We start from the raw sequence: 27,097 nt of genomic DNA, 5'->3' as shown, positions 1-27,097 counted from the left end.
AAGAACAAATATGTGTAAATTGCATCAAACAACTGAATTGTGTTCGCTTGAGTTTAATACACTTCCCCATCACAGTTGAAAGTATTTGTAGTCGAGTTCCTGAAAATCGCTCTAGACAAGGCATGAAACCAATTGATATAAGGAGTTAAAAAATACTATTTCAAGGTCAAAAACTTGACAACGATAAGTGTTAGATGAAATAGATTCTGACCCAAAAAACAGTAATTCTTCCCCCTTTTTCAGAAACATCGCTCATGGAATGTGAAGATTAAACGACATGATAAGGAAACGAGAGTTATGAGACTGCCAGAAGTAAGGTTCATTTTCTATTTCTCGAAAAGTTCCAAAACTGAAAAACTATGCAGATTCAATAGAAGACCAAATTATCCGGTGCCTGGCAAGAGTTATTTGTTGTAAATTTGTTTTTATTCACACTTTTTTTCTTGTTAATTATGATGCACAATCAATAATAATTAAAAAAACAAAAAACTCTGTTGCATATGAACCATTAATAAAATAAAATATGTTTGCGCGCAGATGGACAGGTTCGTTTCGTTCCAATTTTAAATGAGAAACTTTTTTCCATTTACCTATCTACCAGAAGTTCTCTTTTCTAGCCATAAGAGAAAGAATGAAAAAGTCCATACAAAAATATATCAAGTTTTACTGACAACAAATCAACAACTTGTTAACTGAGACTTCAGTATTCCTTAGTGTTAAGTAATAAGAGTCACGTCTTGAAGAGTTGGGGTTTGGGGGGGGGGGTCAGAGATTACCTCTAGTGGAAGCTGAAGTAGTGACATAATTTCCAGTGAGACCACTTTCACTGACTTTTAGCCAAACTCAAACGAGACAAGACATGTTTTTACGCATGCTGCCAAAACAGAGAGAGAGAGCATGTGGTGTGACTGATGTATACAATTTATAAACATCTCTTTCTTTCCTTCGTAAGTTTGGAATTAATCACGTTGACACACCGGTTCCCGCTGGATCACCGAAGTTAAGCAACGTTGAACCTGCTCAGCACAAAATGGGTGACCATTTGGGATTTTCAGGTGCTGTATGTGCTCTCTGCTTATCTCGGCATTGTTTCCAGTCGTCCTAGTCTTCTCCTTGCCACTGGACTCACACAGTGCCGATTCAGGATAGGTGCGGTTGGAGATTGCACAACCCTTGCCTCACAGTTACATGCGCTACTGCCCCTAAGGCGTATCCTTTGTCTTTCAAGACTGAATGGAAGCATGAGGAGGGAGTTTGGAATAAAACTTTGTTACTTATAACTTCAAAAATAAAGTATCAGCATAGAATTTGTGCCCGCAATGAAAAGGCAGCCAGGGTTCTCAGCAATAATGGTGATCATGGCAATGACCACAATGATGAGAATGACAATCTGAGGTGTTGCTGATGTGTAATAGAACATAAGAGAGTTCCAAATGAGAAAAATAGTTTGTATAGAGTAGACATGCTGATCCATTGTTACTGTGTGAGTTTATGTGTTCAGTGATTTGTTGTGTGTTCTGCATACTTTTGGTTAGTGGTCAAGCTACAGTTTAATGGCGTGCTGTCATACTCACATCTGGAAGAAACTGAAAAGTGAGTAAATGAGAACCGTCTAAATCTGTTGCCGCGAAGCAGCAAGGGCCGCGAAGCAGCAAGGTGATGTGTATGGTAGAAGGTTTTTATCTGAACTGTGTCAAATGTTGGTTAGCTTTGTGTAAATAAAAAAGTTGGCCAACATGAAGTGTAAAATATTTTTCTTTTACAGAGGCATACATTTTCTGTCCTGATTGGTTGAAATAAGATTTCTATATCAAGATTCTTATCCAATCAGAATTCTGACAAAAAATATTCACTTGTTGCTGCAGTCGTTGTTGGTGTTAAGCCAATCAGGCTTCTGCATAGAGCTCATGAAGATTGTCTCTCAGGATTGTTTGGTCAGCATGAAGTCCTCCTCAGTAATTGCAGCTATTCATCAACGTGCAGGATGACACGAAGAACAGCATGACTTAGTCATAGTTACAAGCTGAGTAATAACTGAATATTTGTGAGTTAATACTGTTTGTGTAATGAGGATGGAAAATGAAGACAACACGGCTGTGAACTTGTATTGTGTTCATATTCATCGCACAGGCTGTGATCATCCACTCTTTGTATCTGGCCAAATTTTGTGCTTGGATATGACACTGAAGCATCAATCATGTAGTCTTTGTCACTGTTGTAACAAAAGGAGTTTCCTTCCCAATCACGACTCACATTTAAAACAAGCAACAACATATCTTTAGAGGTTACAATAACACCCGGTTTCTCTACTGAACAATTGACAAACATTTCTCCCAACCAAATATAAACAATCAAGCAGCTTAAGATTCATCTGAAACAGGAAACCAACTGATCCTCCTTGCCTTACTGAAATATATATAGATATTGTCGGAATTTATCTTGCTTCCAGATAAATTTGACGCTAAAGTAACTAAGCTGAAAAAAAGCATGAAACACAAGAGGGGGAGGGGGTAAAGAATAAAATATAAATGTCTTGCTTTGAAACGAAGAAGAAACTTTATTTACAATAAGTTGCAAATTTTTCCCTTTGCGGGCATTTAACTTAAGGACGGCCAATGTAACATGTAATGAAAAAAGTAACATGTAATGAAAAAAGTAACATCACTGGTTCTTATAAAGAAATTGTGTGTATCCATAAACGAATACAACAATAATGCAGAAAATAGTAGTATCTCCTAATCACACTCGCATATGAAATTAATTTTAGGAGCGTACTCACAATTGAAAGCCAGTCAGGCACGTGCCTTTTTCTTTTTTTGTTTGTTTAAAGTTCTTTTAGAATTTTCCTTCCCTCCATGTTGCACGCAAACCATAGAGACACACATGTATTACAAGAGCAAGACCTCGTCGCTTGTCCGGATAGGAAATTCCATAATTCCTTGTCACGTGAAAAGGTATTTTCTTTAAATTCCACTCTTTGTAAAATAAATACACGCAAAACCGCAGCCACGTAGTTAATTTCCAGAAGTCTGTCTCGTCACAGCCAGGTATTAATTTCTTGCCGGGTTTACTTCTTTGAAGGAGGCTCTTCAAAATTCCATTTTCAGCACTGGGTAATGAACACGTTCACTCTCCACATTAGCAGAATTTCAAAAGAGGACGAAATACGTGCTGGGCTCGTGACGTCACCACAAAGCTAGCATTTCCCTTTTCTCCAAATTAAAGGGAGTTTCATACAAACCGAAAATATACGAAACTAAAAATCATAATGGATACAAAATACAAAAAATCATATATAAGAACCAGATAAAAAATAATAAATGTAAACAGGGGGGATGCACCATTATTGGTACAAAAAAAATTCCAACATTCTCCCCCGACAGGAAATGGCAGTCAACCTACAGTTGGATGACACCTGTATAATTTACAATACAAAATTTTTTTCTTTATATACACATATACCACAATGTATGGTCAGGAGCTCTCCAGGAAACACATATCAGAACAAAAAAGCAGAAAAATTCAAATAGTCTTTTTTTATAAATTTTCACATGAAAACCTTCATGTTCCAGGTTAGAACAGAGGAGTACCCAACTAGATTCATAAATTTAAAACCAATGCTACGATGCTAGGCTGCAACAAATGTTTGAACTGAGAATATTATGCCAGGTCATTAACTATTTGCATATAAGAGTAATAAAGGCTTGAGAAGTTCACTTACCATCAAACCTCCTCATCCTTATATTATCTCTGGTGAACACCAAAATATCTCAGCTCCCTCGTAACCACAAGTGTCCAGTGAGATCAACACCGGTGCTACAAGAGGGACGAATCCAATCAACCCTATGCTTTGATGAGTTCTTCAGCTCGGTGGAATGAAATAAAACTGCAACCCAAATTTTGCACAAATTATTCAAGACAATTACAGTTTTAAACGTTTGCATAGCTATATACATGTAGCCAAACAAACAAAGTTGAATATGTCAGAAACACCTAGATAGCTGGAGATGTAATACTTATGGAAGACCCCCATCAAGGAGAGATCCAATCTTGTGTGCAGCACTGAAAAAACATCTCAGCATCAGAAAACTCACTCCCAACTGAGTATAAGATGCTTCTCAGCGCCTCAGAAACACTCCTGGACAAATCAAGCTTAACTTCGATAGCTCTTGCAATACTGCAGTAGGCTACGTCAAGGCAGATCTTTACAAAATATTCAAAAACAATAACACTTGCATGTGACTCCCAAGCAGAAACCGTCCTACTTAAAGGAGCAACTTCACAGAATGAAGGTTCTGCAAGTGATTTCTGCACAACATATCCTACACTCTCGTAGGAACTCGGAGAAGCTGAACTACACACCATGTAGTCAGCAAATTCAACAGGATCCCTCATGGGATTCTTTATCGAGTTACACTCAACCTGAGTCTGGACGCCCCAGTCCAACTTGAGTTCACGTAACTTTTCAAAAAACATTCTCGTCTTGGTTTTTACACGTTCACAGGTGGATATAGTGCTTTCTGCCCTATATCCTCGAAGGAGAATTTCTCTCCCAGTGCTAACATTACCACTTAAAGTTGCACAAAGCTTGCATGTTCAGCGCCGGGCAATGAACACGTTCACTCTCCACGTCAGCAGAATTTCAAAAGAGGACGAAATACGCGCTGGGCTCGTGACGTCACCACAGACCTAGCATTTCCCTTTTCTCCAAATTAAAGGGAGTTTCGTACAAACCGAAAATATACGAAATTAAAAATCATAATGGATACAAAATATAAAAAATCATATATAAGAACCAGATAAAAAATAATAAATGTAAACCGGGGGGAATGCACCATTATTGGTACAAAAAAAATTCCAACTTGAACCACACTGTGGAATCTTTTAAGATCTATATTAGCTGTTAATCTATGGACATAAAAACAGACTAACTATCTGATGTGAACATTGCTTTTACAAAGTCTCAAGAGTGCTCTGAATGGCATCTTCCTAGATGTAGAAACAGTACTCCATCTTAGGATGTATCTCGCTCTTATACATAAAGGATTGAGGCAGGAATAAGATATTTTCTGGACTGGTAGAATGATTCAACCAGTTTTCCAGCAATTTTAGTCATAAGTTTTTCATTTAACACATCCTTATGGGGACTGGATGTGAAACAAAACCAGTTTAATGTGGATGATATCTAACACCCTAAGAAGGCCACTGTATAGTACAAAAATTAAAACTGCCCCAATTGAAAAGGAATTTCATAACATTTTGACACTGGCGTATAACCAGAGAATTGTGAAGTACATTTTAGATAAAATGTTGAATCTTGTTTTTTTACTTTATTGGGCAACGGTATAGTGATATATTGACTAAACATTAAAAAAAATTACTTTTATTTTTAACCTAACTGCATAGTTTTAATCTTCCAAAAGTATTTTAAAGTTTTATTTATTTATTCTTATTTCACCTGTGTTTGTAGATTATCGACTAAATTTAACATTGCTGCCGAACAACATGGCCTAAAGTGAAAAGTATAAAAAGATTGCAACTAGTAATTGTCACCAAACATATCAAAATTGAATTTTCAACCGATCTCTATATTCAGAACTTTCTGAAATTGTTTAAGTTTTTCTTTATTTCAAAATAAGTTGCTGTATCTCAGAGCTCGTTGCTGCATGTATGCGTCAATTTCTTTTTTTACATTACTTTGAGGTTCCGAAACAAATTGATGAATAATAAAAAAAAAAAAACATGCACAAGCGGTTTCATAACTGCAAAATTCTGCAGGTTGATAGAAAATACTTTTTTTTTTTTTTTTTGCATTTGGTAAAAATTTGTTGTATATTTAAAATATAATATTTTATTTGTTTTCAGTTTTTAAGTATACAACATAATTTCTACATTTAATTTTTTGAAATAGATTAAAAGAATTTTTATTGGATTTTTTTTCTGTGGTTCTTTTTCATACTACAACAAAATTACGTTGAATTATTTTAGTTTTGCGAATTTTTAATTTAAAATTTGTATTTTTTCTACCAGAGTTAAAAAAAACAATGACATTTTTGGGGCTTATTTTACAATCAACAGAGGTATGAAAAAGTAATTAAAAATTAAAATATTTAGCAAATAAATTTAGCAAAGGCAAGATAAGTTTTTTTTTTATAAGGTAGTCACCACTTATCAAGACTCGGAAGCCACTCGGGGATAAGGGTTATTGTGTGTACAGTAATTAATGGGATAATATCGTAGTAATCGTTAGTATTGGAGATTTGATAAAATGTCTTACTTAAGAGGGCGGTTCATCAGGAGTTTGTTTATGTTGGACTTGAAGACATCCAGGTTGTAGTCAGATGGGAAACAGGGAAACGGAACAGAGTTCCACAGGCGTGTACTTCTAAGAAAGAAGCTTTGTTCATGGAATCTATGTTTTGGTTTTGGCACAGATAAAGAGTGGGAAAAAATTTTGACAGTGGTTTCAGATAGACAGGTGTTTATATTGGCGAGGGAGGGGACCAGAGATTGAATCTCAGACGAGCACTTGCCATGGAAGTAAGAATAAAACAAAGACAGGCTCGCAATGTCTCTCCTGTGTGAAAGAGGTTGCAGGGAAGAGAAAAGGGCATCCCCCACTAAGCCACGAAGCCTATTTTATACTCTGTCAAGGCAGGATAGGCTGTTTTTAGCAGCTCCTGCACAGATGTGGCAGGAGTACTCCATCCTTGGACATACTTGGCTTTTATATAGATAGAGAATTGCATCAGCAATAAGATATCTTCTGGAATGGTAGAAGGATCCTACCATTTTTCCAGTGACCTTGGCCACAGACTTGATGTACGTGTTCCATTTCAGGTCAGGAGTAAAGGTCAAGCCCAGAAGCTTATCAAAACATGGAGCTTCCCCTAGATGAGAGTCATCCATTTCAATTGATGCCAGATGGGGATCAGAGCGTTGATGATGTAAAGATAGGAGCTTGATTTTAGATGCATTAAAAGTAACCAGCCACCTCTTCCCCCACTGTACCACGCGCTCTAGATTAGAGGAAAGAGAATCAGAGAGAACTTTGTCATTTACGGCCTTTGATGTGTTGCCATAGATGGCCGTGTCATCAGCATAGATGTCAACGAATGATTTAAGTATATGTTTTGGGAGATCATTGATGTAGATCAGGAAGAGAGTTGGGCCCAGGATGGACCCCTGAGAGACTCCAGCATTAATACTGTGGGCCTCTGATTTCTGCCCATCAACCACTACTCTTATGAGCCTATCAGAGAGAAATGATTTAATGATTGAGAAAATATTTCCAGTTTTGTTTTGTTTTTGTTTTTTACATGGGGGTCACCACTTATCAAGGCCCAGGAGCCACTCGGGGATAAGGGTTATTGTGTGTACACTAATCAGTGGGATAGTATCGTAGTAATAGTTAGTATTGGGGATTTGATAAGGTGTCATTACTTAAGGGGGCGGTTTATCAGGAATTTGTTTGTGTTGGACTTGAAAACATCCAAGTTGAATTCGGGGGGAATAGACAAGCGGCAGAGAGTTCCACAGCTGTGCAGTTCTAAGAAAGAAGCTTTGTTCATGGAATCTACGTTTTGATTTAGGCACGGATAAAGAGTGGGGAAAATTATTGACAGTGGTTTCAGCTAGTCGGGTGTTTTTCGTGAAAGATTGGTGGGGGGGACCAGAGAACGGAGCTCAGACGAGCACTTGCCATGGAAATAACGATAAAACAGAGACAGGCTCGCAACGTCTCTTCTGTGGGAGAGAGGTTGCAGGGAAGAGAAAAGGTCATCCCCCACCAAGCCACGAAGTCTATTTTGTACTCTGTCAAGGCAGGATAGACTGTTTTTAGCAGCTCCTGCCCAGATGTGGCAGCAGTACTCCATCCTTGGACATACTTGGCTTTTATACAGATAGAGAATTGCATCATTACTGAGATATCTTCTGGAGCAGTAGAAGGATCCCACCATTTTCCCAGCGACCTTGGCCACAGACTTGATGTATGTGTTCCATTTCAGGTCAGGAGTAAAGGTCAAACCCAGAAGCTTATCAAAACATGGGGCCTCCCCTAGACGAGAGCCATTCATTTCAATCGATGCCAGATGGGGATCAGAGCGTTTATGATGTAATGATAGGAGCTTGGTCTTAGATGCATTAAAGGTAACCAGCCACCTCTTCCCCCACTGAACCACGCGCTCAAGATCTGAGGAGAGAGAATCAGAAAGATTGTTGCCATTTACGGCCTTTGATGTGTTGCCATAGATAGTCATGTCATCAGCATAGATGTCAACGAAAGATTTTAGTATGTGTTTTGGGAGATCATTGATGTAGATCAAGAAGAGAGTTGGGCCCAGGATGGACCCCTGAGGGACTCCAGCATTAATACTGTGGGCCTCTGATTTCTGCCCATCAACCACTACTCTTATGAGCCTATCAGAGAGAAATGATTTAATGATAGAGAAAACATTTCCAGTTATACAGTAGCTGGAAATCTTGTGAAGTAGGCCCTTATGCCATACCTTATCGAAGGCCTTTGATATGTCAAGAGCAATTGTCCTAGAAAGGAAGCCTTTGTTGAGAGATTCACTAATCCTATGAGATATAACTGTAAGCTCATCTGCTGTAGATCTTCCGGAGCGGATGAATGGCAGAAGTTACTTGTAGCAGCCGACACCCGCTATATCACAGGCCGAGACTACTTCTCATGATATCGAGATTTGAAATCTATTTCCCCCTGGCTTGGCCAATCACAAGCCAGCTCTCAGTCACGTGACTGAGTATATAAAAGGCGAAATCACAAACCTTTAATCGTCTTTGATCCTGACGCTGCCTGGGAGCAGACTTCGCTTGAGGCTTCGGCAGAACGTGAGTACTACAAGCTAGCTATGGCTCTCTTCAAACTCACCTTTATTTCCACGTGCTGCACCCAAACATTCTTTGTCCTTTCTTTCTCTTTTAACCGGCTTCCTTCGTACCGATGGCTACTATCTATAAACACCTATAAACGGAACTGAACTGTTCTCTTCCTTTTACCAGCCGGCATGATATTAAATCTATCTTTACGAACACTTCAACCTCATTCCATTTTGTCTTCATTATGAACTAAATACTCTTCTATCTGGAAAAGTTTTTACTCACTTTTAAACGTTTACTCACTTTAAAGCAGTTCGAAAAACATATAGTGTTGAGCGATAGGCGTAAACAAGAAAAATGGTTGCGAAACTGAGACCAAAATATGTAAAGATTTTTGTATAATTTTTTTTTATTCTGAAGTCATTTACATAAACCTTTACATATTTAGGTCTCAGTTTCGTGGCCATTTTTCTTGTTCACGCTTATCGCTCGACACTATATGTTTTTTGAATGGATTAAACGTTTTAAAGTGAAAAATTTTCCAGATATGTAGAAGAGTAAACTATTTTGCCAATTTTGCTTGCTGTTCAAGATGCTGCATAAAATCAATTCTTCGGCTAAAATCTTAATTTTTATCGGCATTCCAGGATTATCCTAGAGACATTTTTGATAAAGGTGCAGCACGGCAGCATCTTTCCGCTGTCAACGATTTTCGGGGATACTGAAAACGAAAATAGTGCTTAAAATTCCAGGGAACAAGTACTTTCCAAGATGTGAAGAAATTATCATTTTAAAAAGTGGGGGATCACTTTTCTATATTAATTTAACATACAATGAGCACCCATGTTATGGCCACCTTTTGTTGGGTGGGGGTGGGGAGGAGTCAACGTAAAATGAACACAATTTAACGGCAAATGGGTAATTGTGGCCTGGTAGACCAACACAAAATCTATCTTTATAGAAAAACTTGTTTTCTACGGGTTTTCGCATGTGCTGAAAACGAATATCGCATTTAAAATTGTTTTCATGATACTGAAAAGTTTTCATGATACTGAAAAGATACTTTTCCGCAGGTTTCATGTAATAAAAAATATGCGCCCTTGCGCGTACAACAATAGCCATCAGTGATGGCTGGCTGCCCACTTATAGCATAAGATATCGCATTTCAATTTTCCGCAAAGAAGTAGTTTTCCGGATATTAAGCAATGTAATTCTTTATGTTATAGGTGGTGGCTAACTGTAATACGCGCAGATTTTGTTTTTTTTTTGGGGGGGGGGGATGCTGCAGCTTTACCGAAATATCTCGAGTAATATGTCAGAAAGTTTTACGAATTCTTACGAATATAACATGGACCTTTTATGCATTTTGTTTATATCATTTGTTTGGGTTTATCTGTTTTCTCCTTGGTCAGAGAAGAAGAAATCTTTCAAGACTGTGGCAGTTTTAATCCTTATTCAATTCAGAGTTTTAAGGAGCTAAATTTTCTCCAAAAAGCCGACCTTGTGGTTAACTTTTCCTTCATAAAGAGGGGGGCGCAAGTAAATAGATATTAGTAGATATTAACTGCTTCATCTTTTCTTTTTTTTTTTTTTAATTTCACTTTTCCTCAAGTTGTTTTTGTTTTGTGGATGTGCGTGTGCGTGTGTGCAATGTTGAATGTTTGTTTACGCGTACTGCCTGGTCAACCCGGATATAATGTATCCTATATCAAAAAGGAAAGAAATGATTTTAAAAAAGAAAGGAAAGAAAAAAAAGAAATTAAACCAAGCAAATTATGAACTCGCCCGTTTTAGCCGAAGTAAGAAAGGGATGGAAGATTAAAGGCCTATAAAAACCTCAAAACATTTCAATGTATTCCTTACCGCTTTTCTTCGTCGTCTCCGCAACTTGAAAGTTTCGGAGGTTGTTAATGAATTTCACTTTTAAAAAAGTTTTATCGCTTCGTAATACCATTTTTTGCGATCAAGAGACCACCCCCAGCTTTAGTGATGAATTATTTCATGTCGCTGACCATTTGGACTGTAGTCATTACTTTTTCGGCGACCTTATCTCATGGAATCATACAAAAGGTAAGTTATTTTTTAATTTTTTTACAACTTACGTAAATATTTATATTTTATCTTTCGCCTGTGCAAAATCTGTTATTGACTTCCTTTTAATTTGCTACGGTGTTTACTGTTTCGCTGTTTCAGTGACCACATAAATTTTACTGCATTTTTTTTTTAATTTTACGTTTTCTTCAGTTACACTAAAAAAATCTTGGTGCTTCTACACTTTATCGTCGAAATTGGAGACGCGATTTTATTTCACACACCCGCTGTCCAAATCCAAGGGAGAAATCAGTATTTTAAACTATGGCCGAGAAGCTATCGTTAAACTTTAATTTAAACCGAAAAAAACAAAAAAACTATAAAAATAGCACGGTAGCATCTGCCATCGCATACGTCCGAGAACAATATCTGCTGTAAAATTAAACCAAAATTTGGTGCTTATGCAATTTTTTTTAGGTGTTACTGTTAAAAAAAAACTAATATATTTAACAAAACCTACTTTTAATATGTAAGTTAATTTAATAATGAATAAATATCGAAAATTTCAGGTAAATATGACTATTTGATTTTTGCTAAATTTTTAAAACCTAAGTAACAGCTTAAAACCCGTCACTACATAGGAACGTTGTTTTAATGAGTCGCGTCGATAATGTAAACACGATTTGTCTCGCATTTTCATTATTTTGGTATTATTATACAAACACCGTGACAGCGTTAGGATTAGGGTTAGGGTTAGGGTTAGGGTTAATTCGCTGTCACGGTGTTTGTATAGTTTTACCATTATTTTTGTAAGTTATAAAAAAAATTAGATTATTAGCAGTTTATTTGAAGCTTCTTTTAAATAGTAAAAAGTTAAGATGATAAAAATAAATTAGTTACATATAGGGGGGGGGTAAAACCGTGGTGCGCGTTGGAGGTACCTAATGATCTAGGTGTATCAGAATTTTTGTAGGAATTTTTGGCACCCCTAACACGAAACTGCAAATAAAATATAAAAAACTCGTAATTTCTCTTTTAAAGGTTGTTGTTTATTTTCTTTATGGATTATACTTCCAAAATAAACTATTAAAGTTGTATAAAACGTAATAGAATTTATTTTTTTTTAAATAGTAATGAAATTAATTGAATGTTACGAGTTCAGTATGTTTCAATTTTTAAACTTTAAAAATCTATCAATTTTTCTATTGATTCTATTTTTACAATATTTTCAGGGTCAATGTGAAATTTTATGCTCTTTCCAATAAATCGAATATTATATTTTAGACAAACGTTCTTTTAAATTCACGCTCCCCCCCATTTTCAAATGTCTATTAAAAAGTAAATAATTAATTTATGTACCAAAGTTTTATATATCACAAATTGAAGATAAAAGATCAATAAATAATATATTCAAATTTAAAACAAAAAAAAAGTGTTTTTTAGAAATTTACCTGTAAAGTCCGAAGTTTAAAACCTTTTTTTTTTTTTAAAAACCCACGTTGTTAGTTTTTGTGTGTTTTTTTTTAATGAAACCTTGGTCCTTGCTCCTTTAATTGAAAAAAAAAATTAGGGCTTGAATGACATTTTTCGAGGAGTTATAAGCTTCTAAAGATGGCGGGTGGAATTATTCAATAGTTTTCACGAAATTTCTGACACTACTACTAATGATCACATTTTCAATAATTGTGATTATATTTTACTAGGTACCTCCAACGCGCGCCACAGTTTTAACCCCCCCTCTATATGTAACACGATGTAATTGTAATTTAATATCATCCTAATTTTTTTACGATTTAATAGAAAAAACTTCAAATAAACTGCTAATACTTTTCAAAAATTTTTACAGCATACAAAAATAATGAAAATGCGAGACAAAAATCGTGTTTACATTATCGACGCATTAAAACAACGTTCCTATGTAGTGACGTTTTTTAAGCAGTTCACACACCCATGTTTTAAAAAATTTTAGTTAAAATCCAATATTTTCCTGAAATTTACGATATTCAATCATTATTAAATAAACTTACATATTAAAAGTAGGTTTTGTTAAATATATATATATATTTTTTTTTTTTTTTTTTTTTTTAGGTGTTCTACCCCTCCCATATTTCATGGTCCGAAAACTAAGCAAAATGTGAGTTGATAAAAGTTTCAACATATTTTAAAGCTGAAAAGATCAAATAATTATATATATAATTATACTGGCGGGGGTACCCGGCGTTGCCCGGGTGTGTGGTGTTAAATAAAAAAAATAAACCGGGGGGGGGGGGTAAAAGTTGGTAGGATCGAACCCGAAGCCCTGAGGCGAAGTTTGAGAAGAAAATCGGCCAGCCAGAATGAGTTAGTGAAAGATGTTTGAATTTAAGTAAGAACCAAATTGACAGGTGCGCGCACGGAAGTTGTAGAGCAATAGCTATTCAGAAAAAATATAACAATAAGCGGGGGGGGGGGGGGTATAGCGGTAATTAAAACCTCGAAAAAACACAAAAAAACTAACGTAAGGCAAACGAACGATGTTTAATGTAAAATTTGAAAAAACAAAAAGAAATGGCTTAAATAAGCCTGTTTCGATTTTAAAATTTAAAAAATCGGCAGGTACCCGGGTATTTTTGGGTGTGTGGTCGGGGGTGGATAAGCGAAGTAAAAAAAAAAAGAAGAAAAACGAACGTTAAAATAAAAAAAAAGACATCTCACACCACGATTCGAACCCAAAACATTTAGATAACGAACCAACGCGCTAATCAACTAAGCTAACGCAACGTACATGAAATTCAATCAGTTTTTCAACTATTTAAAGTAAATCAGGTCATGACGTCATCTGACGCATGCGTAGAACCGGTCGTCATCGCGAGAGGACCGTTTATATTATATATATATATATAGAGAGAGAGAGAGAAAATAAAAAAGGAACAAACCGTATTATGTGTTCACCAACGTTTCGTCTTTATTTCGAGACTTCCTCTGGGTGAATGAGATTAAGAAACCAAAAAAAAAAAAAAAAAAAAATATACCAGTACAAAATATTTGAAAAAGTTTCACGTGCACAGTATGACGCAGTTCTATTTAAGAGAAACGGAAAATTGATGTTGGAAAATCAAAAAGGAAGGGGGGGCTGGCGCTGTTAAAGAGAAGGAAATTTTAGTGACGTCATATAGTCGTTAATTTAATTTTAAAACTATGAACGCAAGTTTATATTCTTATTGGGAAAAATATATCTGTTGAAATTTAAATATAAGTTTGTAACAGGAATGAAATGAGTGTTTTTTATGTAATTTATTGATTGAGATTATGTGTTAATTATTACAGGGGGTGTTTGAATGGTGTGAGAAAGTTAACCTGTGTCCACAGTTAAATAATGTTCTTTTTAAACAAGCAAAAGTAGTTAAATTTATTTCAAATAAACCGCGCCGGAGACTCCTTGAATCTGCGCTTATCGTAATTTCAAGCACTATTAAACAACGTGGAGGTTTCTATAACATAGCGCCATTAATAAGTAAACTGTTATTAAAAGAACATGGGCGAATGGTGGCCTTATAGAGGTACAGGATACTCTCAGGCGCAAGCAGCTTTCCAGCACAGCAGAGAGAGCCAACCTTCCTTGCAGCAGCCTTGGCAATGCTCTCAATGTATCTATTCCAGTTCATGTTCCCTGTAAACGTTAAGCTGAGGTGTTTAAAAGTACTTTAAGGCAATGTGTTCTTAGCCATTGCTATTGGTGGTAGAAAAGGTTTCTTGTAGTTATTGAAGAAAACAAGCTTAGTCTTAGCAGCATTGAATGTGACAATCCATTTTTGTCCATTCCACTACAGATTGGAGGTCATCCTCTAGTGATTCTGCCATTTCCTTAGATATGTGTTCATTTGCTTTCCCCTCATATCTGTTATAGAGAGTTGTCATCGGCAAATATACCCATCTCCGATACAATTTTATCAGGGAGGTCATTTATGAATATCAGGAATAATAGGGGTCCAAGGATAGACCTCTGAGGTACTCCCGCATTTGTCATATTGTTTAGATGTACGACCGTCGAGGACAACTTGGATTTTTTCTTGGATTTAATTACATTATGAATTCTTCCAGTGATTCCATATTATCTAATCTTCCTTAGAAGACCATCATGCCATACCCTGTCAAAAGCCTTAGATATATCAAGGGCTACCTATTTATTTATTTATTTATTTATTTTTATATATATATATATATATATATATATATATATATATATTTTATTTATATTATACTAGCGTCGTTTGGAGATGTGTGGTGTTAAATAAAAAAGAAACTGGGGGGGGGGAGTAGGATCGAACCCGAAGCCCTGAGGCGAAGTTTGAAAATAAAATCGGCCAGCCAGAATGAGTTAGTAAAAGATGTTTGAATTTAAGTAAGAACCAAATTGACAGGTGCGCGCACGGAAGTCATCGAGCGTTACGACAACTACGTCAATGACCAGGTTTGTCTGTTATAAGCGAAGTAAAAAAAGAAAACGTTAAAACTTAAGCGGGGGGGGGGTAATCAAAACATCGAAAAAAAACACAAAAAAAACTAACATAACAGAAAAACGAATGTTACGTGAAAAATGGCTTAAATAAGCCTGTTTCGATATTAAAACTTAAATTGGGTACCCGGGTGTTTTTGGGTGTGTGATCGGGGGTAGATGAACGAAGTAAACAGAAAAACGAACGTTACATGAAAATGGCTTAAATAACACTGGTTAAATATTTAAATTTAAAAAATCGAAAAAAAAAAAACCTCTCACACCACGATTCGAACCCAAAAGGTTTAGATAATGAACCAACACGCTAATCAACTGAGCTAACGCGACGTACATGAAATTTAATCAGTTTTTCAACTATTTAAAGTAAATCAGGTCATGACGTCATCTGGCGCATGCGTAGAACCGGTCGTCATCACGAGAGGGCAGCTTTTGTTGAATCGAAAACTGTCGATTTCGGGGTGAAAAATGAACGTTTTTGGCCAATTTATCGATATTTTTCAAGTGAAGGATGGAGCTTCAATATGATACTGAGTTTGTGAATTTTCGTTGTCTGTCGAAAGTTTTTAGTAGACACACAAACGCACATACATACATACACATTTTCGTTTGTTTATTTATAGACTACGGGTCTACCCGGCGTTGCTTGGGACCGTATAAACAATGAAAAAATTGAATTTGGTTTTGTAATATATTTGTTATTCTTATGAGAGGAATTTTGTATGTTTATGCATCATTTGCTATTTCGAGCAAAAGAATATTTTACCTACATAAGACGGGTATTACACATATGAAATAATTGTATCTTACCTAGGGTAGGTAATTTATAGCATATATATGCAAGGACAGTTAATATGCAACACATCTCATCAAATCCCAAGTGATGCCAGGTATTTTGCTAATATATATTCTCACCTATTTCATTCAATCCCGGGCAACGCTGGGTGTTTTGCTTGTATATATCTCAATCAATCACATTAAATCCTAGGCGACGCAATGTATTCTGTTAGTATATATTTCAATCAATCTAATTCAATCCAACGCAACGCCAATTATTCTGCAAGTATATATTTGCATCTCTCATTACATCCCAGGTGACCATGTATTCTGCTTGCATACATTTGCTCATTGAATCCAGGGTGACTCCGGGTAATCTGTAAGTATATATGTTGACGTATCTCGTTGAATCCCATAATTCTTGGATTGTTACAAACTTCGACAATTTAACCTACATTATCGCTCACCTGTCTAAAATAATAACTTTAAGACATTGTCTTGGATGGTTTTTCATTCCAAACACATCTGAATAACTCGCATTTAATCATTTTTCATAATTCTTGGATATGTTACTAATTTCGATTATTTTTAATGAAGTAATCCAAATAATCGCGACCTCTTGCTAAGATAACTTTCATAAAATGTCTGGTATGTCTACTTCATTATGAATATACCAATCAAATAACTCAGATTTCATTTTTCATAATTTTTGGATATGTTGCTAATTTAAACCATTATTTTTTCTGAGTTCAATCACATAATCCCTCTCCTCTTACTAAAATACCTTGAGACATTTCACGGTTGTTTATTTCATTACAGACACCTCAATAAAATACCTCACATTTCATCATTTTTCATAATTCATGGATGTTATGAATTTTGGCAATCAAATTTAATGAGTGCGCACATAATCGCCCAATTCTTACTAAAATCATAAATTTGCTACATTGACTGGGCTGTTTATTTCATTATAAACACACCAATCAAATCCCTAAAACTTCATTTTTCATAATTCTTGGATATGTTACTAATTTCGACAATCATTGTTTAAGATTTAACCCGCATAATCGACCCCCTCTTACTAAAATGCTTTCAGACAATATCTGGGCTGTTTATTTCATTATAAACACACCAATCAAATAATTTGCATTTAATAACTTTTCATAATTCTTGGATATGATACTAATTTCGACAATCGTTTTTCATGATTTAACCCACATAATCCCCTCTCTTCTGATAAACACACCAATAAAATAACTGATATTTTATAATTTTTCATAATTCTTGGATATGTTACTAATTTCAAATCATTTTTCATGATTTAACACACATAATCGCCCCTCTCTTACTAAAATAACAACCATGCGACAATGTCTGGGGTGTCTATTTCATTACAAACACACAAATCAAATAACTAATATTTCATAATTCTTGGATATGTTAACAATTTCGACAATCGTTTATAGTGATTTAACCGACACAATCTCCTTCCTCTTGCTAAAATCATAACTTTGAGACATTGTCTCAGGTGGTTATTACATTACAAACACACCAATCAAATAACTCGTATTTCATTTTTCATAATTCTTAGATATGTTACTAATTTCGACAATTATGTTTCATGAGTTAACCCACATAATCCCCTTCCTCTTACTAAAGTAATACATTTGAGACATTGTCTGGGCTGGTAATTTCATTACAAACACACCAATCACATAACACATTTCGTCCTTGTTCACTTTTCTTGGATATGTTACTAATTTCAACAATTTTTAATGATGTAACCCACATAATCGACCCACTCTTACTAAAATATTAACTTTAAGACTATATCTGGGCTATTCATTTCATTATAAACACATCAATCCAATAACTTACATTTAATCACTTTTCATAATTCTTGGATATGTTACTAATTTCGACAATCGTTTTTTATAATTTAACCCACATATCATTTCCTTTTCTTAAAATAATTACTTTGTGACATTGTCTGGCTGGTTATTTCATTACAAACACACCAATCAAATAACTCACATTTCATCATTTTTCATAATTCTTGGATATGTTACTAATTTCAACGGTCATTTTTCATGATTAACCCCACATTGACCCCGTCCTACTTAAGAAATAACTCTGAGGCTTTTTCTGGGCTGTTTATTTCATTATAAAAACAGAAATAAAATAACTTGCATTTCATAACTTTTCATAATTCTTGGATATGTTACTTATTTCGACAATCATGTTTCATGAGTTACCCAACATTATCGCCCACCTCTTACTAAAATAATACATTTGAGACATTGTCTGGGCTGTCTATTTAATTACAAACACACTAATAAAATTACTCACATGTCACCATTTTTCATGATTCTTCGATATTTTACTGATTTCGATAATCATTTTTCTTGATTTAACACTAATTATAGCCCCTTTCTTACTAAAATTATAACTTTAATACATCATCTTGGCTTTCTATTTTATTAAGAACACCCAAACAAATAACTCAAATTTACTAATTTTTAATAATTCTTGAATATGTTACTAATTTTTACGATCATTTTTTATCATGTAACCCACATAATTAACCCCTTCTTACTAAAATAACTTTCAGACTATATATGGGCTGTTTATTTCATAAACACATAGCTTACATTTAATCACTTTTCATATTTCTTGGATATGTTGCTAATTTTGACAATCATTTTTCATGAATAATCCCCTTCCTCTTCCTAAAATAATAACTTTGAGACATTGTCTGGCTTTTTTCTTTTTTTTTTTTTTTCATTACAAACACACCAATCAAATAACTCAGTTCATCATTTTTCATAATTCTTGGATATGTTACTTATTTGAACAATAATTTTTCATGATTTTACGACATAATCGCTCCATCTTCCTATATAGGGTATTGTTATCACAAATATCCACCTATCTTATCCGATCCCAGGTATTCTCCTATAAAATAACCCACCTATTTCATCCAATCCCAGGCAGTGTCGGGTAGTTTGCTAGTACGTATATCCACCTTTCTTATCCAATCACCGGCAACGCTTGGTATTCTGCTAGTACAAATATCCAGCTATGAAGCCACATCAAAGAGTTCACTGGCATATTACAATGATTGCATATTAATCTAATGGTATTCGACAATAAAGCTACATCCAAGGGAGGTCACTTGCATAATCTAATGGTAGTCGACAATGAAGTTACATTCAGGGAGTTCACTTGCATATTATAACAATGATTGTATATTTATGTAATGATATTTGACAATGAAGCTACATCCAAGGGAGGTCACTTGCATATTATAATAATGATTGCATATTATTCTAATGGTATTCGACAATGAAGCTACATACAAGGAGGTCACTTAAATATTATAACAATGATTGTATATTATTCTAATGGTATTTGACAATTAAGCTACACCCAAGGGAGGTCACTCGCATATTATGACAATAATTGTATACTTTTCTAATCGTTTTTCATGATTTAACCCACATAATCCCCTCTCCTCTTGCTAAAATAACTTTGAGACATTGATACAGGTTATTTCATGATAAACACACCAATCAAATAACTCACATTTAATCACTTTTCATAATTCTTGGATATGTTACTAATTTCGACAATCGTTTTTTTATAATTTAACCCACATAATATCTTTTCCTTTTGCTAAAATAATTACTTTGTGACATTGTCTGGTGTTATTTCATTACAAACACACCAACAAATAACTCTTATTTCATTTTTCATAATTCTTGGATATGTTACTAATTTGGACAATAATTTTTCATGATTTTGACATAATCGCACCATCTTCCTGTATGGGGTATTCTGTTAGCACAAATATCCACCTATCTGATCTGATCCCATGTATTCTCTTAGGAAACATCCCACCCATTTCATCCAATCCCAGGCAATGTCGGGTATTTTGCTAGTAGTACATATATCCACCTTTCTTATACAATCCGCGGCAACGCTGGGTATTATGCTAGTACAAATATCCAGCTATGAAGCCATATTCAAGAGCGTTCACTGACATATTACATTGATTGTCGAATACCATTATATTAATATGCAATGAGGCTACATCCAAGGGAGGCCACTTGCGTAATCTAATGGTAGTCAACAATGAAGTTACATCCAAGGGAGGTCACTTGCATATTATAACAATGATTGTATATTATTCTAATGGTATTCGACAACAAAGCTACATCCAAGGGTGGTCACTTGCATATAACAATGATTGTATATTAATCTAATGGTATTCGAGAATGAAGCTACATCTAAGGGAGGTCACTTGTATATTATGACAATAATTGTATATTAATATAATGGAATTCGACAATGAAGCTACACTCTAGGCAGGTCACTTGCAGATTACACCAATGATTTTATATTCTAATGGTATTCGACAAAGATGGTACATCCAAAGGAGGTCACTTACATATTATGGCAATGATTGTATATTCTAATGAAATTCGACAATGACTATACATCCAAGGGAGGTCATTTGCATATTGTTACAATGATTGTATATTAATCTAATGGAATTCGACAATGATGCTACATCCAAGGGAGGTAACTTGCCTATTATAACAATGATTGTATATTAATCTAATGGAATCTGATAATGAAGCTACATCCAAGGGAGGTCACTTGCATATTATAACATATACTGCGCAAACACCTTCCGATTTTTCAAATGGGACCTATACTGCACAAGCACCTTCAAAATTGTCAAATGGGACCTATACTGCACAAGCACCTTCAAAATTGTCAAATGGGACCTATACTGCACCAGCACCTTCAAAATTGTCGAATCATCTGTCATACAATCCCAGGCGATGCTTGGTATTCTGCTAGTACACATCCACCTATGTCATACAATCCCAGGCGACGCCGGTTGTTCTGCTAGTGCATATACACCTACTTTATCCAATCCTGTACTATGCCGGGTATTTTGCTAGTACAGATATCACCTATGTAATCCATCCTGGACGTCGCTGGGCATTATGCTAGTACATATATCAACCAATTTTTTCCAATCCCAGGCGTCGCCGAGTGTTCTTCCAACCCCAGGCCATGCCAGGTAATCAGCTAGTATATATGCCGTGCTAGTGCTATGTCATACAATTCCGGGCGACGCTGGGTATTTTGCTCGTACATATACACCAATTTTATCCAATACGCATCTTTTTTTTTACTTGGTCTATTGGCTATTGTAGTATCTGTTCTTAGAAATAAAGCGGTTTCATATTTCGCCCCCTCCTCCCACTAACTCATATGCCTCTCACCTTCCTCCCTCTAAATAGAATTAGTTAATATACGAAAAATATATAATATGCATCTATTTTTTACTTGTTTTTTTGGCTAAGATCAAAGTGTCTTTTTTGTTTTTACACGTCAATAAAAAAATGTTTTAAAAATTGGGAGTTAAGTAGGACGTCCCCAAATATGAAAGGGTGAATGCGGAATTATGGTGAAAGAAGATACTAACTGGGAGAAACTTTTGACTTTGTTTAGTTCTGGAGTGACAAGGATGACCAACGACCCCCCCCCAAAATCCCCCCTTTTTGAGTTGGCCATGTGCCTAAGTTTTTTGTTCATCATTGATTTTTGACTGTATTTTTTAACATGAATAAAAGATTTAATATCTCAAAATGTAGTATCTGTTCTTCAGCATACAAAGCTTCTGCTCTTAGAAGGGATCCACCACCAGGCTCTCGGGCTAGGTTTAAGGTGTTCACTTACTAACCTTCGTTGGCAAGGACCAGACCCCCTCTTTTGGGGAGTCAGGACCTCAAGGACCGACTCCACATTTGTGGGAGCTTGGACCCGAAAACCGATCCCTTCTGGGAGTCTGGAATTTCGGGACCAGCACCACTAAGTTGGTAGTTGTGACCTGCTTTTGTTGGTTTTTTCTTGTTTTTGTTTTTCTTCGTTTTGGTCTCAACTCTCGAGACCGAGATGATCTACTCTATCCACCCTTAATTGCCTGAGCAGCACTCTGACCTGCCAGGCCCAAACTGTGTCTATCTTTCGCTGCTCTCCCAGAGGATTGAGCAGACAGGGATCTCTTTATCGCTTCTGTTGGGTAGCTAAGTGGGTAGGGGGACGTGGGGTAGGGTGAGTGCTTCGTCTCGGCTCCCCTCTGTGGGCGGAGATGCCTATCCCCTCTTGCTCTTAATTGCGATGCGGCACCCTGTCCCGCTAGCACCCACTGCGTCTCCCTTCTCTGCTCTCCCCCCTCGCGGGGGGATTTGAGCTGCTAACCAGGCATCCCGTGAAGGGAGGTCAAAACTCTTTGTCACTTTAAGAGCCCGCCCCTTCTAAACCCCGCCCCCTCTTTCTTCCTTCCCCCCCTGCCCCTCCTTCTTTATTTTTTCCCCACCCACGCTACACTTTGTTCGACGTCACAGGTCAGCGAAATAAGTAGACCACGTGATGCCGTCCAAAAAAGGGGCAATATTGAACGCTTCTCCCTCGGAGGACTCCCCTCCGAGGGGAGCAAAATGCGCCAAAACAGCTGGCACAAGCGAAGATAGGGGAGAGAAGCAGCCCGCTGCTCTCCAGGATAAGGCTCAGCAACCGGGGTCACCAAACCTACCCCATGCTCCCCAGGAGAGCAGCACCCCTAAAAGTGGAGGCGACCAAGCTACCACCGTGGTTTCCGATGTTGGTTTTATGAAGAAAATGCCCCAGGAGGATACACCAGATGTCCAAACATCTACTCCCGTGGAAGGGAGCACGTCTGGAATAGCCATCTCGGACAAAACGTCCACAGGTCCTAAGGACGGAACAGCTGAGACTCCGTACTCACAAACCATCGAGGGTCCAGCGGTTGTCTCGACGAAAGAGGGAACATCGGATTCCCCACCCCCCACGGATGACGTCAGCGACAGTGGCAGTAAGCCAAGTAAAGGGGACGTTCATGACTCAGACGCTGAGCCCAACAAAGCGGCTGAGCGAATTAAGGAGACACTGGCCTCACTTGAAAGACTACTGGGGCCCCCTCCAAAGCAAAATGACCCAGAGACCAATTCCCGCAACACTCCGCCGGAAGTTAACTTAACAAAGGAGGAAGCGGAAAAGGAAAAACCGGCCAGCACGGCGGGGAAGAAACCCCAGGCTACTAAAAACGTCAGGGAAGAGGGGGAGAGAACCAAAACGACTGAAGAGGAGTGGCCCGCCTTACCCTCAACCAGCGGCTCCCCCAAGGACACACCGGTGGGACCTAACAAGGTGACAACAATCTCCAATATCAACAGGCCACTGAGAGACGACTGCAATGGCAATAACAAGCAGAACGATACCAAAGCTTGGGGACCACAAAAACAGTTGTCTCCCCCAAGAGTACAAAGACCTGTTTGAATCAATGTTCAAACAATACACCAACGGCAATATAATACTGCCTCTCCCCGGCGCAGTGGAAAAACTTCAGCAACGAGTGTTGTCGCTCATTACCACGGATCTCCGTAGCAGAAGCTTGACAGGAGTGCCGAAGGAGACCATGGCTCAGCTTCTACAGGATCTGAACGTACCGGCGAGCTACATATGTCGATGTAGCTACGCCAAGTGGGAGATCCTACTGCCAGAAAAGGAAGATGCAGAGAGGTTATCCATGAACAACCTGACCTGGAAGCATCTTTCAATGAAACCCGAGTATCAGGGCAGGAGGAGGACGATGGTTTCTATATTGGGAGTACCCTGTTACCTGGGTTCACGACAGCTTGGTGCGGTGCTCAGCCAATACGGGGAAGTGGAGTCAGTGTGCCCAATCAGAGGCCCGCGCAACCTCATGACGGGAGAGTACAAGCTGGTCATGAGAGTTGACAGGAAGGGGTTTGACAAGATCCCTGCAGTGCTGAAGTATGGAGAGTGGACAATGTTAGTAATAGTAGAGGGGAGGAGGCCACATTGCTGGCATTGTCAGATGCAGGGACATATGTCTAAGGATTGTCCCCCCCAGGCCACCAGAGAACAAGGTAGCCACAACCGTGTCAGTGAGCACAGGGGAAGAAGACGGCTGGAGCAAGGTCGTCCGGAAAAACCGACCAGGTTACCAGCAGACCAGCAGCAGACCTCAAAACAATAATGATAATAATAACAATGGCAGCAGAGACAAGACAAACAAGCAAAAAGACATTGCAATCAACACAAACAAGAACACCAGTCACCACAAGTAAAAACAACACAAACACAGACAACGCAAACAAGAACACCACAAGCACCACGAGTAAAAACACCACAAACACAGATAACTCGAACAAGAACACCACAGGCACCACAAGTAAAAACACCACAAACACAAACAACTCGAACAAGAACACCACAAGCACTACAAGTAAAAACATCACAAACACAGACAACCCGAACAAGAACAACACAAGCACCAACACCTCACAGACAAACACCCAAGTTAAAACAAACACGCACACAGACAACGAAAACAAAGACACCATTACAAGAGATAACCGGAAGAAATCGTCCCCAGAAGAAATGGAGACACAACTTCCACCAAGAGGAAGCTACACTGCTCCTTGTCAGAATCTGAAGAGGAAGCGGCCGTTGAGGCTGGGGAGGAGGGAGTTCCCGCAGAGCAAAGTGAAGCGGGAGCAAGAAAGAAAGGGAAGAGGAGAAATAAAAGGAAGAGAGAAGCAACTCCAACGGGGGAGGATACCAACGTCGAGGCGGCTCCGTCCGGTATTGATAGTCATCCTGCCAACATTCAGGCGGAGCAAGCCATCGCCCCCCCTTAGTACTTCTCTGAAGGCTCCCCCTGCTTCTTCCGCGCCTAATAAGAATAAAGGCGAAGAAGTCGAGACCCAACCTGTCAGGACGGAACGCACAAAAAAGCTCCCGTTCCTGCCAGGGAACAAAATCTGTGAATTAAGCCCGACGCTGGCCAACAACGACCTTAAAGGCAAGCCAAAGGCCCAACTTCACAAACTCAGGCAATTGGAGGCAGTCGAGGAGAAAGGGATTACCAACCCACTGAACTTTGCAGATGCCCCGATGATCACAACCTTTGTGAGAGCGGATAGGGATGGCAGAACCAAGGGACTCTGGAATATGCTGGAGGCTGCAAAGACGGCTTTCGAGGAAGTCAGACTAGTAGACCTCGAGCACCCATCTCTTCATAAACTTTCTCTTAGGTGCGAAGGAAGGATCCCTGTTTTTGTGCACCCCTCATTTTACAGGGCACTTTAGTTAACCTTCCCATTGGATGTAGGAGGCGCCTCCCGAGACGGAATATTTTCATCCGAACTGCTCACGGGCAGTCTCGGCCATGCCTGCTGCGTCCTCACCCCCGAGGATTTTAGACCCGTTTGTGACACTGCTTAAGGTAAGTGAACATGTCTTTGAACTTGGCCACTTTTAATGTGAGGGGCATCAGGTGTCGAAGCAAGGCTTCGCGCATTGTGAGAGACCTGGTGTCCCTTAAGGTAGATATTGCCGCTATCCAGGAGACCCACTTTGTTTGTGACGAGGATTGTCAGGTGCTGGTAAACGATTACGATGTCTACTCAGCATATGGCAATACTTATAGTCGTGGAATCTCCTTGCTAGTGAGTCGCACCCTGTCAGCGTCGGTGAATGTTGTTCACGCAGGCGAGGACGGGCGGGCGGTCGTTGTTGATGTTGCCATTAATTGCAATATTTTTCGGATTGTCACTGTTTATGCTCCCAATTCTCATGGAGAGAGGGTATCCTTTTTTCGACGGTTGGAGGGCTACTTAGTGGATCCGGAACGGTTAGTGTTAATGGGTGATTGGAATGCAATCCTTGATCTCAACATAGATAAGGTTGAGGGGACTAGCGGGTCGGTGTGGTATGACAACAGTCTGTCTGACCTGATGGCTTCGTGCAACCTCGTCGACAGATTTCGTCTGGATTACCCGGGGCGGGAGATGTGGACGTGGCATTCTGTAGTGCCTTCCCATCTGAGTACTTACTTGGATCGGATGTTAGTTAGAAGAGGCGACGTAGACTTTCTATCGTTCCCCACATCCCACTTGTTAGGACACTCGGACCATAAACTCGTTATGGCCCGTTTGAACTTAAGTGCTAGGCCTAAACTAGCCGGATACTGGAAGTTCAACAGCACCTTGTTGGAGCTGGAGGACTACCGGTTGAAGGTTACCGAATTAATTCAGCGGGCTTTAGTGGGGGCGATTACAGGGAGTAAGTGGTGGGTTAGCCTTAAGGCCAAAATTAGACGCTTCTCTGTCAATACAGCCAACGCCTCGCGTTAGATAAGGCTAAGGCAAAGAAGCGTACAGAGGATAAGCTGACCCGGGCGGTGGAGGGGGGGACCCCCTAGAGGTAGCACTAGCTAAGCAGGACCTCAGCCGCTTGGCTAGCGAGCGGTATGAAGGTCAGGTAGTTAGGGCTAGGTTAATGAAAGTCTCTAACGAAGCTGTTAATGTTGACGCTATTGAGCATAAGGCTGCTCTAAGGCGCGGTTCGGACGGGTACATTCGGAAAGTACATAACCTGGAAGGACACGCCCTAGTATCGACGCGGGAGATCTGCGGGGGGTTTCGGGAGCATCTATCGGAGCGCTTCACCCAACTACCCAGACTCAGGGTCGATGAGTTTGGCAGCTATTTGGCTGACTCGCCCCGCCTCACGGCGGCTCGGGCGGCTAGCTGTGATGGTCTTGTTACGGAACATGAGGTCATTACTGCGTTGAAGCAGGTCGGCTACAACAAGTCCCCGGGGCTTGATGGTTTACCCTACGAATTTTACTTGAGGCTGTCGCCCATGTTGGTCCCTATTCTTAAGGATATGTTTAACCATTGGTTTGCCCAGGGATCCATCCCTGGGCAGGTGATCAAGGGAGTGATCACATTGCTGAGGAAAGGTCAACGGCATGGTGGGGTGGAAAACTTTGACTTAGGCCGTTGACTCTGCTAAACACAGAGGTAAAGATTTTGGCAAAGA

The 27,097-nt window shown here is 38.4% G+C and overlaps 2 protein-coding genes across 9 annotated transcripts in view; both read left to right on the top strand.

Annotated features, from left to right (window-relative positions):
* Positions 1-10,061: 10,061 nt before the first annotated feature.
* The window catches only part of LOC145260550 (uncharacterized), a 103,496-nt gene continuing 86,460 nt past the window's right edge, over positions 10,062-27,097 (top strand). Inside the window, exons 1-3 of one of the 8 annotated variants that reach the window (XM_080118781.1) lie at positions 10,611-10,914; positions 12,964-13,009; positions 16,462-16,523. Coding sequence is in view for 2 of the 8 variants with exons in the window: in XM_080118778.1 (XP_079974904.1) it covers positions 10,834-10,914 (81 nt within the window). In the remaining 6 variants the exon portion in view is untranslated. Of the gene's footprint in view, positions 10,915-12,963; positions 13,010-16,461; positions 16,524-27,097 lie in introns of all 8 variants that reach the window. The other 7 variants (XM_080118785.1, XM_080118779.1, XM_080118782.1 and 4 more) reach the window with 7 other exon arrangements.
* LOC145260549 (uncharacterized) lies at positions 24,121-25,465 on the top strand. Its single transcript, XM_080118777.1, has one exon. It carries the CDS (start codon positions 24,245-24,247, stop codon positions 25,358-25,360), a length of 1,116 nt encoding a protein of 371 aa, XP_079974903.1. The 5' UTR covers positions 24,121-24,244; the 3' UTR covers positions 25,361-25,465.

The sequence above is a fragment of the Euprymna scolopes genome, chromosome 36 (genome assembly GCF_053919585.1).
Source record: "Euprymna scolopes isolate OS-2025 chromosome 36, ASM5391958v1, whole genome shotgun sequence".
In the NCBI taxonomy this organism is placed as follows: domain Eukaryota; kingdom Metazoa; phylum Mollusca; class Cephalopoda; order Sepiida; family Sepiolidae; genus Euprymna; species Euprymna scolopes.
This window is presented reverse-complemented; position numbering and strand designations above follow the sequence as displayed.